The 17,032-nt window shown below is 44.5% G+C and overlaps 1 protein-coding gene across 7 annotated transcripts in view; it reads right to left on the reverse strand.

Annotated features, from left to right (window-relative positions):
* The window catches only part of tanc1b (tetratricopeptide repeat, ankyrin repeat and coiled-coil containing 1b), a 293,922-nt gene that overhangs the window by 157,390 nt on the left and 119,500 nt on the right, over positions 1-17,032 (reverse strand). For 6 of the 7 annotated variants that reach the window (XR_011592658.1, XM_070875589.1, XM_070875587.1 and 3 more), the window contains one exon: positions 5,429-5,497. The exons of the other annotated variant lie outside the window; for it this stretch is intronic. Coding sequence is in view for 5 of the 6 variants with exons in the window: in XM_070875589.1 (XP_070731690.1) it covers positions 5,429-5,497 (69 nt within the window). In the remaining variant the exon portion in view is untranslated. The remainder of the gene's footprint in view (positions 1-5,428; positions 5,498-17,032) is intronic. 7 annotated transcript variants of the gene reach the window in all.

A 17,032-nucleotide genomic window follows, 5' to 3' on the forward strand; every position in this document is an offset into this window, starting at 1 on the left:
TAATTGGGCAGCCCCTTATTGTAAGATTATGCCCCCTAGTTCTAGTTTCCCCCATCAGTGAAAACATCCTCTCTGCATCCACCTTGTCAAGCCCCCTCAATCTTATACGTTTTGATAAGATCACCTCTCATTCTTCTGAATTCCAATGAGTAGAGGCCCAACTTACTCGACCTTTCCTCATAAGTCAACCCCCTCATCTCCGAAATCAACCGAGTGAACCTTCTCTGAACTGCTTCCAAAGCATGTATATCCTTTCTTAAATATGAAAACCAAAACTGTACACAGTATTCCAGGTGTGGCCTCACCAATATCCTGTATAAATGTCGCAAGACTTCCCTGCTTTTATACTCCATCCCCTTTGCAATAAAGGGGAAGATTCCATTGGCCTACCTGATCACTTGCTGTACCTGCATACTAACCTTTTGTGTTTCATGCACAAGTACCCCCAGGGCCCGCACTTAGCAATTTTTCTCCATTTAAATAATAACTTGCTCTTTGATTTTTTTTCTGCCAAACTGCATAACCTCACACTTTTCAACATTATACTCCATCTGCCAAATGTTTGCGCACTCACAGCCTGTCTATGTCCTTTTGCAGATTTTTTGTGTCCTCACACATTGTTTCTATGTTTCTATGAAAAGCATAGAAAATAGGTGCAGGAGTAGGCCATTCGGCCCTTCGAGCCTGCACCACCATTCAAAATGATCATGGCTGATCATGCAACTTCAGTACCCCATTCCTGTTTTCTCTCCATACCCCTTGATCCTTTTAGCCGCAAGGGCCACATCTAACTCCCTTTTGAATATATCTAACGAACTGGCCTCAACAAATTTGTGGTAGAGAATTGTGAACCTGTTGAATCCTCTGAGTGAAGAAGTTTCTCCTCATCTCGGTCCTAAATGGCTTACCGCTGGTTCTGAAACTTCCCCAACATCAGGAACATTCTTCCTGCATCTAACCTGTCCAATCCCGTCAGAATTTTATGTTTCTATGAGATCCCCTCTCATTCTTCTAAATTCCAGTGAATATAAGCCAAGTCGATCCAGTCTTTCATCATATGTCTGTTCTGCCATCCCGGGAATCAGTCTGGTGAACCTTCGCTGCACTCCCTCAATAGCAAGAATGTCCTTCCTCAGATTAGGAGACCAAAATTGTACACAATATTCAAGGTGTGGCCTCACCAAGGCCCTGTACAACTGCAGTAAGACCTCCCTGCTCCTATACTCAAATCCTCTCGCTATGAAAGTCAACATGCCATTTGCCTTTTTCACCGCCTGCTGTATGTGCATGCCAACTTTCAATGACTGATGCATCATGACACCCAGGTCTTGTTGCACCTCCCCTTTTCCTAATGTCACCATTCAGATAATATTCTGCCTTCCTGTTTTTGCCACCAAAGTGGATAACCACACATTTATCTACATTAGACTGCATCTGCCATGCATTTACCCACTCACCTAACCTGTCCAAGTCACCCTGTAGCCTCTTAGCATCCTCCTCACAGCTCACACTGCCACCCAGATTAGTCTCATCTGCAAACTTGGGAGATATTACATTCAATTCCTTCGTCTAAATCATTAATGTATATTGTAAATAGCTGGTGTCCCAGCACTGAATCTTGTGGTACCCCACTAGTCACTGCCTGCCATTCTGAAAAAGACCCGTTTATTCCTACACTTAGCTTCCTGTCTGCAAATTAGTTCTCCATCCACGTCAATACATTACCCCCAATACCATGTGCTTTAATTTTGCACACTAATCTCTTGTGGGGGACCTTGTCAAAAAGCCTTTTGAAAATCCAAATACACCACCACATCCACTGGTTCTCCCACGTCCACTCTACTAGTCAAGCATGATTTCCCCTTCATAAAGCCATGCTGACTTGGACCGATCCTGTCACTGCTTTCCAAATGCGCTATTACATCTTTAATAATTGATTCCAACATTTTCTCCACTACCGATGTCAGGCTAACGGGTCTATAATTCCCCATTTTCTCTCTCCCTCCTTTTTAAAAAGTGGGGTTACATTAGCTACCCTCCAATCCATAGGAACTGATCCAGGGTCTATAGAATGTTGGAAAGCCACAACCAATGCATCCACTATTTCTAGGGCCACTTCCTTAAGTACTCTGGGATGCAGACTACCAGGCTCTGGGGATTTATCGGCCTTCAATCCCATCAATTTCCCTAACACAATTTCCTGACTATTAAGGATTTCCTTCAGTTCCTCCTTCTCGCTATACCTTTGGTCCCCTAGTATTTCCGGAAGGTTATTTGTGTCTTCCTTAGTGAAGACAGAACCAAATTCTGCCATTTCTTTGTTCCCCATTATAAATTCACTTGATTCTGACTGCAAGGGACCTACGTTTGTCTTCACTAATTTTTTTCTCTTCACATATCTATAGAAGTTTTTGCAGTCAGTTTTTATGTTCCCTGCAAGCTTACTCTCATACTCCATTTTCCCCCATCATATTTTAACTCTTTGTCCTCCTCTGCTGAATTCTAAATTTCTCCTAGTCCTCAGGTTTGCTGCTTTTCTGGCCAATTTATAGGCCTCTTCCTTGGATTTAACACTATCCCTAATTTCCCTTGTTAGCTACGGTTGAGCCACCTTCCTCGTTTTATTTTTACGCCAGACAGGGATGTAAAATTGTTGAAGTTCATCCATGTGATCTTTACATGTCTGCCAGTGTCTATCCACCGTCAACCCTTTAAGTATCATTCACCAGTCTATCCGAGCCAATTCACGTCTCATACCATCGAAGTTACCTTTTTATAAGTTCAGGATCCTAGTCTCTGAATTAACTGTGTCACTCTCCATCTTAATGAAGAATTCTACCGTATTATGGTCACTCTACCCCAAGGGGCCTCGCACAACAACACTGCTAATTAATCCTCTCTCATTACACAACACCCAGTCTAGGATGGCCAGCTCTCTAGTTGGTTCCTCGACATATTGGTCTAGAAAACCATCCCTTATACACTCCAGGAAATCTTCCTCCACCATACTGCTATCAGTTTGGTTAGCCCAATCTATATGTAGATTAAAGTCACCCATGATAACTGCTGTACCTTTATTGCATGCATCCCTAATTTCCTGTTTGATGCCATCCCCAATCTCCCTACTACTTTGGAGGTCTGTACACAACTCCCACGAGCATTTTCTGCCCTTTGGTGTTCCGCAGCTCTACCCAGAGTCCACATCTTTATATCGTCAGCAAACCTGGTTACGTTACACTCGATCCCTTCTTCCAAGTCATTAATATAGATTGTAAATAGTTGGGGTCCCAGCATTGATACCTGCGGCACTCCACTAGTTACTGATTGCCAACCCGGGAATAAGCCATTTATCCCAACTCTGTTTTTTGTTAGTTAGCCAATCCTCTATCCATGCTAATATATTACCCCCAACCCAGTGAACTTTTATCTTGTGCAGTAACCTTTTATGTGGCACCTTGGCAAATGCCTTCCGGAAGTCCATATACACGACATCCACTGGTCCCCCTTTATCCACCCTGTCCGTTACATCCTCAAAGAATTCCAGCAAATTTGTCAAACATGACTTCCCCTTCATAAATCCATGCTGACTCTGCCAGATTGAATTTTGCTTTTCCAAATGTCCCACTACTGCTTCTTTAATAATTGACTCCAACATTTTCCCAACCACAGATGTCAGACTAACTGGTCTATAGTTTCCTGCTTTTTATCTGCCTCCTCTTTTTTTTTTTAATAAATAGGGGCGTTACATTTGCAGTTTTCCAAGCTGCTGGGACCTCCCCAGAATCCAGGGAATTTTGGTATGTTACAACCCTCTTAAGACCCTCGGAGGCAAGCCATCAGGTCCAGGGGATTTATCCGCCTTTAGTCCCATTATCTTACTGAGTACCACCCCTTTAGTGATTGTGATTCTGTTAAGGGGCTATATGGGGGGGGGGAGGAACTTAACTATTCACTGTTGGGATATTGTTTGTGTCCTCTACCGTAAAGACTGATACAAAATATTTGGTCAGAGTTTCTGCCATCTCCATGTTCCCCATTACTATCTTCTGTCCTCCCACTAGTTTTGGCCACTTTGAAAGCCCTTGTTTTTAAATTGGATTTAGTCCTTTATTTCTTTAGTTAGCCACGGATGGCTATCTTTTCTTTCACACCCTTTCCTCCTCATTGGAATATATTTTTCTTGAGTTGTGAAATATCTCCTTAAATGTACACCACTGTTCATCAGCCATCCTACACTTTAATCTATTTTCCCAGTCCACTTTAGACAACTCTGCCCTCATACCTTTGTAGTCTCCTTTATTTAAGCTTAGTACACTGATATCATAGATGGTCGAGAGTCTAACACCATACTCCTCACTGAAGCACCTCTGTATAATCTCCTCGAGTAACTCCATTTTCTTGGCAATTGAAAGTGAACTATGCTTCCTCTTTCCTTTACGGAATCCATTGGGGTATCTGTTGGCCTTTTTGACATGTTTGCAATGACAACACACATTCACAATCTTTACCTGTGCAGATCTTTAAAATCGGGAAAAACACCACAGTGATGGAGTAAGGTTGGCTGGGGTCTGATCATGGGGTGTAGGTGGGTCAGTCCTATAATGTTTAATACCACTAATTATTTTATTTTTTTTAAATGCCGAATTTAAAAGTGCATGTACAGTACAGGTGCAGATAGTATTTTTTATTACAGGTACAGGTGTGCAAACTTAAAATTGCAATCTGGTCAGGTCAGCTCAGGTGAGGTTGGGTCAGCTCCGCTCGGAGTCATGGGGCGTGGCGGTCTGATCGCGCGGTTGCTGCTTTGGGGAATTGTAGTGTGCTGTACAGAGTTTGATTCTGGCCAACAGGACTGGCGAGTGGAAGCTTGGTTGGTTCTGGCGGAGGAGACTGCCGCGCGGGAGCTTGGTTGGTTCTGGCTAAAGGGACTTGTGTGCTGTGCAGCTGATTCTGGCCAAAGGGACTTGTGTGTTATGCAGAGTTGCTGCGGACCCAGGAGCAGCGGTGCGGTGACTGAAGACCCGTGAAGACTTTCTTCCCATGTTCTAGTTATCATAGGACAAATCTTTTGCCTATTTGTCATTTATATTAGCTGCGAGTAGCTACTCACAGCTAACTTAAATGGCACCAACAATTCTAAGTGCGCACACAGACTGGAGAGATTGATAATACAAAAATGGACAAATGGGCAAGACATTTGTCTTATGAATTAGAACAGGGGAAGAAAGTCAAGCAATGCAGGAGCTTTGCTAAATTGATAACCTTAGGGTCCAGAAGGTAAATTTTGCACCACTACAAGTATATTTTCCTGTAATTCACAAAAGTTTACCTACACTGTAGTTTCTTTATCTACAGCAACATCCAAAACACAACTTTTTTTTTTTAAAGTGGGCATTTAGACTGGCTGAATATGTATTGCATTATTTACCTTTCTTCTGCCATCCACAGTCAACACTGAGGTGTGGCTTATCTTTCTGTTGCTCCATTTTGCACACATCTGTTTTTTGAGACAATGAAATGAAAGGAAAAATTACATCAAGAAAGTAAAATTACCAGATAGAATTTAAAACAAGACTTACGTTATCACAAGGGCAATCCTTAAGGCTTTAGTACTTGTCTTTGATTAAACCAAATCACTGCCACACAGCTAGAATCCAGTTACAGGTTGAACCTCCCTTATCCGGAATCCTCGGGACCTAGCCTGTTCTGGATAAGGGATTTTTCCAGATGAAGGGTGGCCACGTTGAATTGGATGGTACAGGTCATCATCAGAGGCAGTCCCTTGGAATCGAGGAGAACTTGCTTCCACTCCCAAAGTGAGTTCTTTCATGGCTGAACAGTCCGATACGAGAGCCACAGACCCTGTTACAGGTGGGACAGACTTTCGTCAAGGGAAGGGGTGGTGGGGCTGGTTTGCCGCGCGCTCCTTCCGCTGCCTGCGCTTGGCCTCTTCATGCTCTTTGCACTGAGACTCGAAGAGCTCAACACCCTCCCGGATGGACTTTCTCCACCTCTGGCGGTCTGTGGCCAGGGTCTCCCAGGTGTCAGTGATGATGTCGCACTTTACCAGGGAGGCTTGGAGGGTGTCCTTATAGAAACATAGAAAATAGGTGGAGTAGGCCATTCGACCCTTCACCACCATTCAATAAGATCATGGCTGATCATTCATCTTAGTACCCCTTTCCCGCTTTCTGTCCATACCCCTTGATCCCTTTAGCTGTAAGGGCCATATCTAACTCCCTCTTGAATATATCCAATGAACTGGCATCAACAACTTTCTGCGGTAGGGAATTCCACAGGTTAACAACTCAGTGAAGAAGTTACTCCTCATCTCAGTCCTAAATGGCTAAATAACGATCCTGCTGTCCTCCTTTGGCTCGTTTACCATGAAGGAGCGCCGCATAAAGCATTTGCTTAGAGCATCTCGTATCTGGCATGAGTACAATGTGGCCTGCCCAGCGAACCTGATCGACTGTGGTCAGTGCTTCAATACTGGGGATGTTAGCCTGGTCCAGGACACTGATGTTGGTGCGCCTGTCCTCCCAGAGGATTTGCAGGATCTTGCGGAGACATCGTTGGTGATATATCTCCAGCGACTTGAGGTGCCTTCTATACATCGTCCATGCCTCAGATCCATACAGGAGGGCTGGTATTGCTACAGCCCTGTAGACCATGAGTTTGGTGGTAGATTTGAGGGCTTGGTCTTCAAACGCTCTTTTCCTCAGACGGCCAAAGGCTGCGCTGGCGCACTGGAGGCGATGCTGAATCTCCGCATCAATGTCTGCCTTTGTTGATGAGGCTCCCTAGATATGGGAAATGGTCCACGTTGTCCAGGGCCGCGCCGTGGGTCTTGATGATTGGAGGGCAGTACAGGTACTGAGCAAGGGTATATCAGGGTTGGCTGGATTGGGGCTGGGAGTGCGGCAGAGAGATCGTATGTGGGGGGGGGGGGGCGGTGTATTGCGGGAGTCGGCAGTGAGGAAGGACTTCAATTTGTTCATGTCGGAGTTCTGCGCATGCACCACCTGGTGGCCGGGAATGGTTCTGGACGAGGGGTGGTTCCAGATAAGGGAGTTCTGGATAAGGGAGGTTCAACCTGTAACAATGCAAAATTGTTGGGAATTCTTAAAACAGATAGCCTTTGCAACAGAAGATAAACGATTGAAGAAAATAACTTTAAAAAATGGTGGAGAGGGAAGACATTTCACTATTATCTGCAGTTTTGTATATGACAGTAGACAGGATTCTCCTTTGCTGTTGCACATGATTAATTAAATGAATACATGTCTTTAAAAGGACAGTGTTATGCCAGCTGATCAACAATAAATTACTCTGTTGGGGAGATATAGCCATGATTAACATAGCTTGTCCCTTGAACATCACAAATGTCTAATTACTGTTTTGAGGTGAGGTTTATTGCTCGTGAGGCATTTGTGTAGACTTGCCCATGTTCAGCTTACTCCCTCGCACCTCCACTGCCTCCTTTTATTATCTACAAATTTGAAGATGGTACATTGGGTTGATGCATTATTAGGAACAGGGCTTCAACACAGATCCCTGGGGCTCTTCACTCGTACTTCCCCCACCCCATTAATTGTAAATTTCTGATATCAGGCCAAAAGAAACCAGAATTAAAGACCAAGATTTTCACGTGTGACGGACACATTTCAAACTTAATAGAAATCCAATCCTGAGCAATATCAATAACTTAGATATAAATGAGTGAAATCCTAGACACGTCAAAAAGGTTGAAAATAAATCACCCCCGAGGAGTGGCTCGTATTTATCCTATAGTGTTGAGAAAGGTTAGGGAGGCAATTTGAGAGACACTGATGAGACTAAAACAAAACTGCTTATTAGATTAATTATATCATGGCTGGTGGGTGGGGACAAAGGAGTAACTGAATGGTGTGCCCAGGTCTCAATGTTGCGACAATTGCGGTTTCTGAGTTATAATGATCTAGATAAGGAAACTCAATGTAAAGTGGTCAAATTTGTTAATGATACCAAAATAGGAGGAGTACTGGAATCACAGTAGCAGCTCAAAAATTACAGAAGTTGAATAAAATATGCAAATCGGCAGAAAAATGGCAGACAAAATTTAATGCACATACTGCAACATACTACACATAAGCATAAGGGACACATGTACTCATTGAATGGTGTTGAAATAGCAGAGGATGAAGCTAAAAGAGCCTTTGTAGACTTGAAGCTCAACATAAACATAAGAAATAGGGGCAGGAGTAGGCCATTCAGCCCTTCAACCCTGTTCTGCCAATCAATAAGATCACTGATGACCTACCTCAACTCCACTTTCCCGCCCTCCCAGATATCCCTGGATTCCCTTAGTATCCAAAAATCTATCAATCTCAGTCTTGAATATACTTAACATGTCCAACCAATGCAGAGCAGCGATCAACAATGTCAGTAGAATGCTGAACTACCTAACCAAAACTATAGAAGACAAGTCAGAGGAAGTTGTGACCAAACTGTATAGTGTTGTGGTCAGACCGCATTGCATACTGCATCCAGTTTTGGTTATCAACATACACTAGGGAGACACATGCAAATGACAGTGCACAGAAAAGCCACAAGGCCGTTCACTAGTAATGAGGAAACACTGAAAAAATTAATCTTTTCAACTTGGAAAGGAGATGTCTGAGTGATACGAGAGATTTATAAGACAGTTAAGGAAATAAAACAAAGTAAACCCAGAATATTCCTTTAAGAGTGAGAGCAGGGCAGGAAACATAGATTCAAACTAGTAGACAGTAAATTTAATACTATTCTAAGGAAACTCTTTACACAAAGGGCGATCAACATATGGAAGACACATCCTGGAACATCAGTAGAGATGAAAACCCAACAATCCTTTTGAAAACAATTGGAATGTGAAGTGGGGGAGTTTTAAGATCTTTCTGGGCAAATAAATTAAAATGGGACAAATGGATTTCTTCATTCATAACTATCTTATGTTCCCCCACAGCCTTGCTCATGGTGAATTAGAGGTTATGCTGTTGCAAAGAGGACACATCTAATCTTACTACAATAATTTTCATTTACATAGCAGTCCCAAGGCATTTCACAGGAGTGTTACCAAACAAAATTTGACAACGAGCTACACAAGGAGATATATTAGGACAGATGATCAAAAATTTGGACAAAAAGATAGGTTTTAAGCAGCATCTTAAAAGGAGGAGGTGTAGAGAGGCAGAGGGGTTTAGGGAGGGAATTCCAGAGCTTAGGGCTTTGGCAGCTGAAGGCACGGTCGCCAATGGTGGAGCGATTACAATTGGGGATGCGCAAAAGGCCAGAATTGGTGGAGTGCAGAGATCTCAAAGGCTTGTGGGGCTGGAGGAGGTTACAGAAATAGGGAGCGGTGATGGCATGGAGAGGATGTGAAAACAAGGAAGAGAATTTTAAAATTGAGGTGCTGCCAGACTGGGAGCCAATGCCAGTTAGCTCATAGGCAGTCCCTCACAATCGAGGAAGACTTGCTTCCACTCCTGAAGTGAGTTCTTTGGTGGCTGAACAGTTCAAAACGAGAGCCACAGACCCTGTCACAGGTGGGACAGACATTCGTCGAGGGTGGGACTGGGTTGCCGCACGCTCCTTCAGCTGCCTGCGCTTGACCTCTTCACGCTCTCGGCGTTGAGACGCGAAGAGCTCAACGCCCTCCCGGATGCACTTTCTCCACCTAGGGCGGTCTTCGGCCAGGGACTCCCAGGTGATGTCGCACTTTATCGGGGAGGCTCGGAGGGAATCCTTGTAATGTTTCCGCTGCCCACCTTTGGCTCGTTTGCCATGAAGGAGCTCCGCATACAGCATTTGTTTACAGAGTCTCGTGTCTAGCATGTGAACTATGTGGCCTGCCCAGCAAAGCTGATCGAGTGTGGTCAGTACTTCAATGCTGGGGATGTTAGCCTGGATGAGGACACTGATATTGGTGCGTCTGTCCTCCCAGGGGATTTGCAGGATCTTGCGGAGATATCGTTGGTGAGATATCTCCAGCAACTTGAGGTGTCTTTTGTACTAGCACAGCACGAAAGGTGAATGGGACTTGGTGCGAGTTAGGACATGGGCAGCAATGTTCCCCCTAAAGTGCGCAGCCATCGGGAGGTCCCACGCCGGCTGCTCACAAGCTTGAAGAGATACTGCACACGCGCTGCCGTGCAGCAAATTTAAAGGGACCGAACACATACAAAACTTAAATGGGACTAAGTGGCGATAAATCCCATGACCCCAGCGACCTGCATTCAAGAGTTTTAAAAGAGGCAGCTGCAGAGAGAGTGGAACCACCAGTATTAATCTTCCAGAATTCCCTAGATTCTAGAACAGTCCCCAAGGATTGGAAGGTAGAAAACATAACCCTGCTATTTAAGAAAGGAGGAAGAGAAAAAACAGGCATATAGGCCAGTCAGCCTGACATCAGTGGTTGGCAAAATGCTAGAATCTATTATTAAGGACGTGGTAACAGGGCACATAGAAAATTGTAACATGATTAGGCAGAGTCAACATGGTTTTATGAAAGGGAAATAGTGTTGAGTTTTTTGAAGATGTAACTAGTAGGATGGATGGATAAGGGGGAACCAGTGGATGTAATGCATTTGGATTTTAAAAGAGCATTCGATAAGGTGCCAAGAGGTTATTACACAAAATTAGGAGTCATGGGATTGGGGGTAATATATTGGCATGGATTGAGGATTGGTTAATGGACTGAAAACAAAGAGTAGGAATAAACGGGACTTTTTCGGGTTGGCAGGCTGTAAGTGGGGCACCGCAAGGATCATTGCTTGGGCCTCAGCTATTTACAATCTATATAAATGACTTAGATGAAAGGACTAAGTGTAACGTATCCAATATTGCTGATGATACATGGTTATGTGGGAAAGTAAGCTGCGAGGAGGATGCAGAGGATATATGACAGAGTGGGCAAGAACATGGCAAATGGAATACAATGTGGGGAAGTGTGAAGTTATCCACTTTGGTAGGAAAAACAAAACAGCAGAATATTTTTTGAATGGTGAAAGACTGGGAAACGCTTGCATTCAGAGGGACTTGGGTGTCCTTGTACATTAATCACAGAAAATAACATGCAGGTACAGCAAGCAATTAGGAGAGCAAATGATAGGTTAGCTTTTGTTACAAAGGAATTAGAGTACAAGAGTAAAGAAGTCTTATTGCAATTATACAGGGCATTGGTGAGGCCACACCTAGAGTACTGTGTACAGTTCTGCTCTCCTTACCCAAGGAAAGACATACATGCCTTAGAGGGAGTGCAACGAAGGTTCACTAGACTGGCTCCTGTGTTGAGGGGATTGCCCTATGAGGAGAGATCAAGTAGACAAAGCCTATAATCCCTAGAGTTTAGAAGAATGAGGGGTGATATAATTGAAACATATAAAACTAAGGGGCTTGACAATGTTAATGCTGAGATGTTTCACCTGGCTGGGAAATCTAGAACACAGGTTCAGAGTCTCAAAATATAGGGTTGGCTATTTAGTACGGAGATAAGGAGAAATTCCTTCACTCAAAGGGGTCAAGTTTCAGCCGCCCGCTAGAACGACGCACATCGGAGAGGCCCGCCTAATTTATAGAACAAAAATTGTGCCGAATACTTACCTCGCGATTCTCAGATAGCTGTAGGCCCATTTCCACCTCGGTGCTGCGCAGCGGAAGCTGCTGGGGGCGGAGCTACAGCCCTGCACCGAAAACAGTGCCTGCAGCTGCGTGTGCGCGCATTGGAGGCTGCGCGCGTGCGCAGTAGCTGCCGGCATCCTGTCTCCGGGGCGACAACCCTATTCTAGGCCGAAGGGACGTCGCTCCTATTCCCGGCCGAGCGGCCTGCGCATCTTACCTTGGCGGCGGGGTCCGTCCGCCCGGCCTCTCGCCGGGGGCGGGCCCCGCCCGAAGAACTCCTGGCAGCCGGCGTAGTCATTGTTGGGCCCCGCCCGAACAGTCCGCGGCAGCAGCAGCCCAGCATTGGCTGCGTGCGGGACCTGCCTGCCCACATCTCGCTGGGGCGGGGCCCACCCGAAGAGTCGCCGGCGTCGGCAGCGGCTACTTGTGGGCCCCGCCCGAAGTCCTCGTCGGCGGCAGGGCCCGCCCACCCCGCATCTCGCTGGGGCAGGCTCTGCCCGAAGAGTCAGCGGCAGCCCGGCATCGGCTGAATGCGGGCCCCTGCCCCAAGTCCTCGGCAGGGCCCTGCTTCTATTTCATCTTCCCCTCTCCTCCTCCTCCCACCCTCTTTCTACCCCCCACCCCAATCTTCTCCTCTCTTCTCCCCCCACCACCCCCCCCATCTTCTCTTTCTTTCCCTCCCCCCCCCAATCTTCTCCTCTCCCCCCACCATCATCTCTTCTCCTCCTCCCCCCTCCCCCCCAATCTTCTCCCCCACCCATCTTCTCTTTCTTCTTCTCCCGTCGTCGTCGTCATCATCTTCCCCACCCCCCCACCCCTTCTCCCTGGTGCTGCAGTAGATGAGTAGAAATAATTTATTTCGAGTGATTTAAAAAAATTTTTACATTTATTTGGATTGATTTATTGGTTTTTTATTGATTTATTTATCATTTATTATTGATGATGGCTCTTTATTCATAAAAGTGAAGTGTTTCATGTTTTTAAACTCTTCTTCCCTTCCCCCCCTCCCCCCGCCCATCTTTCGTTTCATACGCCTGATTTTCAAGTTTAGGCAAGGTTTTTCTGAGCGTACAAAAATCTATACTTACTCCATTCCAAGTTAGTTTGGAGTAGGTTTTCGCTGTCTAAACTTGCAAAACTGACGTAAGTGTCGGACACGCCCCCTTTTGAAAAAAAATCTGTTCTAAAATGAAACTGTTCTAACTGGAGTAACTAAAGGCCGAAAATTGCAATTTCTAAGATACTCCATTCTAAACCAGTTGCTCCAAAAAAATAGGAGCAACTCAGGCTGAAACTTGACCCCATAGGGCTGTGAATCTTTTGAATTCTTTGCCCCAGAGAGCTGTGGACGCTCAGTCGTTGAGTATATTCAAGACAGAGGTCGATAAATTTTGGGGAACAAAGGGAATTAAGTGACATGGGAACAGTGCGGGAAGGTGGAGTTGAGGTAGATCAGCCATGATCTTGTTGAATAGCGGAGCAGCGTCAAAGGACTACATGACCTACTCCAACGCCTATTTATGTTATGTTCTTTCAGAACTTGTTGCCTTATGATATTAGGTATGGTAGCAGAGTTACCATACACACTAGAAACCTACAACGAAAAGTTGTGAAATTGAATTGAATAAATCTGGTAATATGTGGGCAAGCACAAGAAAAACAAAAATCGGGAAAATTGCCAGATTGTTATTAATGCCCTACAGGGAAGGGAATCTGCCAACTCTGGCCTACAGGTGACTCCAGTCTGCACTACGGGGTTGACTCTTATGTCCTCTGAACTGGCTTTCTAGACAATCGCTACAATCATGAGAGCACCAACACTACGAGGACTGCAGTAATTCAATAAAGTGGTCAATCACCGTCCCAAAATCAGTCAATCAATGCAGCTTTGCCAGCGTTGCCCACATCTCAACAATAAAAAAAAATATGACCATGATTATTTTGAGTTCAAAATATAAACAGGGTAGTGACTACTTTAAAAGTAGGTATATAATACATCGGCATTGCGCCTTTGAAACTGATCTCAACTTTAGAAATCCTGAAATTGCAGTTTGTTATTCACTACTCCCACAAGCTATACTGTACCACCACCCCCGCCCCCGCACCCACCCCCCGCCAAGCCGGCAATCAATGAAATCTCTCAAATCAGGGAAACTGATGAAAACTTTGGTTCTTTGCAATAATACCGCTGTTAAATTCCACACTAAAAGTTAGACCTAAAGGGATTAGGAGTAACTAGGATTTTAACAGCATATTGACTGCTAAACAAAGGTTATGGGTCTGAACAACTAAGCTTATTTTGGTGCAGTGTGAAATTTATCCATTTTAATTAAAATTTAAAATTAAGAAACTGTGGTTTAAAGTTTGTTCATCTCTATTTCAGGGTTGCCTTTTCCCTGTGCTAGATCTCCAATCTTTGTTTTGCTCTAACATTTTTTTTAAATTAGAATTTTAAGAGCTTACCCACTTCTTTGTTTGCTGTCTGTGAAAATTCTGTATTTTGATTGGCTGATTAGACAGCTTGTTGACATCACAGCAGCTCACACTCAGGGAACCCCACTATACTCCGTTGATTTGAATTAAACGTCGGAAACCATGGACTTTGACAGAGATCACAAGATCTTTGGGGGAAATTTACATCAGGGCCAGCGGCAAACACTATTGCTTCACTGCTGACCGCAAATGCTGTGCCATTCTTTATTAAGTTTCAGAATGAAATGTTGACGAAGTGCTTCATCATCCATTTTATTAAACCCATTAGATTCATTCTCAAAATCGGTTCAGACAAAAAAAAAGATACAAAACATGAAGGGAGCTTTAGTCACCTACGCCAATGCCTCGAGAAAAGCAAAGTTTTCAAACAGAATAAAAAGTATGAAAAATATTCATTAGTACAACTACCACAGATCTTGATCATAAGATGGCTGCCCACAAATGCTTTACATAACTTGTTGTCCTCTATTTTTGAAACAAGCATCTAATGTATTTTTTTTTTTAAAAAGAGATACACAAAGAAACACATGGCCCATTTAAATTTACAAATATAAACCTCTTTCACATTAAACTGTGCCTCATGCGATTGTGTTAACACAAGAGTTGCATATCACTGGACTCATTCTGTGGGATCCCAACAAAGCCCTTCGTGTCACTAATGGCTCACTGTATATCCACCTGGAAGTGGTAACTGTGTTCTCATCATAGCAGATGCACAAGACAGAAGACAGTTTGCTGGTGTCCAATACACTCAGTCATGCTAAGACCTCAGCCTGGGCAGTATTAAAGCCAGACAGCCACTTTTCTATAAGGCTTGGCTGGAATTGCCCAGCATAAAATCCTTTGCTTCTAACTTGGCTTACGATAGGCAGAGCTGAAATTCCACCATTATCTGGTTTTGAATGCCTGCTCAAATTTCTCCCCTAGCATATCCTTGACCGAACCCAGGACTCTCAAGTCTTTTTAATTAGATATTCTCTATGGGGTCAAGTTTCAGCCTAAAACTGGTTTAGAATGGAGTGTCTTAGAAATTGCAATTGTCGGCATTTAGTTTGCTCCAGTTCTTGTCAGTTAGAACAGTTTCAGTTTGGAACAGATTGTTTTTTCCCAAAAGGGGGCATGTCCGGCCACTTACGTTTGTTTTGCAAGTTTAGGCAGTGAAAACTTACTCCAAACTAACTTAGAATGGAGTAAGTGCAGATTTTTGTACGCTCAGAAAAATCTTGCCTACATTTTACAAATCAGGCGTAGGTTACAAATCAGGCGTAGGGAAGGGGGGGGGGGGTGGTGGAAGGGAAGTAGTTAAATTCTACAAGCATTCAACAGTCTTACTTATACAAATAAAGAGCCATACTGAATAAAAAATTATAAACAAAGCAAAGACAAAATATTGAATATTCCTACCTATGTGAAGCAGCAGCAGCCTTCGAGCTGCGGTGCTTCAGGCAGGCTTTCCATGTAGGAGACAGGGGCGGCGTCAGTGACTCGACGGCAGCCGAAGACACAGCAAGCAAGCAGCCTTCGAGCTGCGAGGGAAGCCGAGGCCATTCGGCCACGGGATAGGGGCGTGTCAGTGGCTTGACGGCAGCCGAAGACACAACAAGCAAGCAGCCTTCGAGCTGCGAGGGAAGCTGAGGCCATTCGGCCACGGGATAGGGGAGAAAAGCAGCACTCACTGATTTCAGCAGGTGATTTCTTCAACAGTGCTGCTAAAAACACTCCTTCAGACACCAAAAAAATCACCAAAATTCAATCCCAAGCCTTTCCATGGGTTCAACAGACAAATGAACACTTTTCTTTAAGTCCCTTTAAAAATGGTCGAGCGCCAATGTTTATGGTCTACTGCGCGTGCGCTCCAACATGCACGCGCAAAGCTGCCGGCACGACGTTGTCTCATTTAAATTAGCCACCCCCCCCCCCCCCCCCCCACCACTTGTAGAATCGGCGCGACTCTGTGGCTCCGCGCCGAGCTCCCAGGGACCTGCAGGGAGCCGGAGAATCTGGAGGTATTTTTCTGACGCACTTTTAGGCGCGAAAAACTGGCATCCAGATCGGGGCTGCCCCGTTCTGGGTGCGGCCTGAAACTTCACCCCACCCCAATAAGCCAATATAATGGAACGGGGCTCAAGCTCCTGTGATAGGTTGGATTAGATCTGTCACAAATTGTACAACAGCCCAAAGCTCTACAATTTGAGATTGCAAGGCAGGTAATCAGTCCCCCATACTTTATTTCAAATCCATCCTGTAACTCATGTGAAGGAGGGACGGGAGCAAAGAACAAGCAGATATATCTCTCAGTCCTGAAGTTGTTCCTCACTCAATGCTTTCAGGGATATGCTCAATGTGCAATACATGCATCTTTAACCTGTGGATGCTGTCTACAAAGGTTAATGATGGTAATTTCATATGAAAGCACTGGCCACCCACAGCTCAATAAGATGGTTCAAGCAGTGTCATGTGAAGGCACAGTTAACAAAGCTATGATATTAACTGTACTTTCACTGCAACAAGATACTTGCCCAATCACTGAACACTGTCCAGTTTTCCTGAAGATATCATTCATTGAAGCCAGTGACTTCAGACACATTGAAAACACGGATACCATGGCTTCAGTTGTTTCTCCCTTAAGCTTAGAGGTGCAGGAACATAAAGACAGAGTTACCATCTCCTGTTGCTGCCTTTTGAATACTATTAGTACCCTGAAATGCTTTTCTACTCAATGCTTGATTTGTCAATAAGGATGTCACATGATTGTTCGTGTTTTTCTTTTCCATTTCATAATTGCTGTTGAATTGAATCATATGTACAGGATGATTTTGAGGTCAACGCCCTTCAGCTGCTGCAGCTCCCATTAATTCTCACAATCAAGCATGATGTCAATCAGCAGTTTGTTCCTGTG

Source organism: Pristiophorus japonicus, chromosome 3 (assembly GCF_044704955.1).
Source record: "Pristiophorus japonicus isolate sPriJap1 chromosome 3, sPriJap1.hap1, whole genome shotgun sequence".
Classification (NCBI taxonomy): domain Eukaryota; kingdom Metazoa; phylum Chordata; class Chondrichthyes; family Pristiophoridae; genus Pristiophorus; species Pristiophorus japonicus.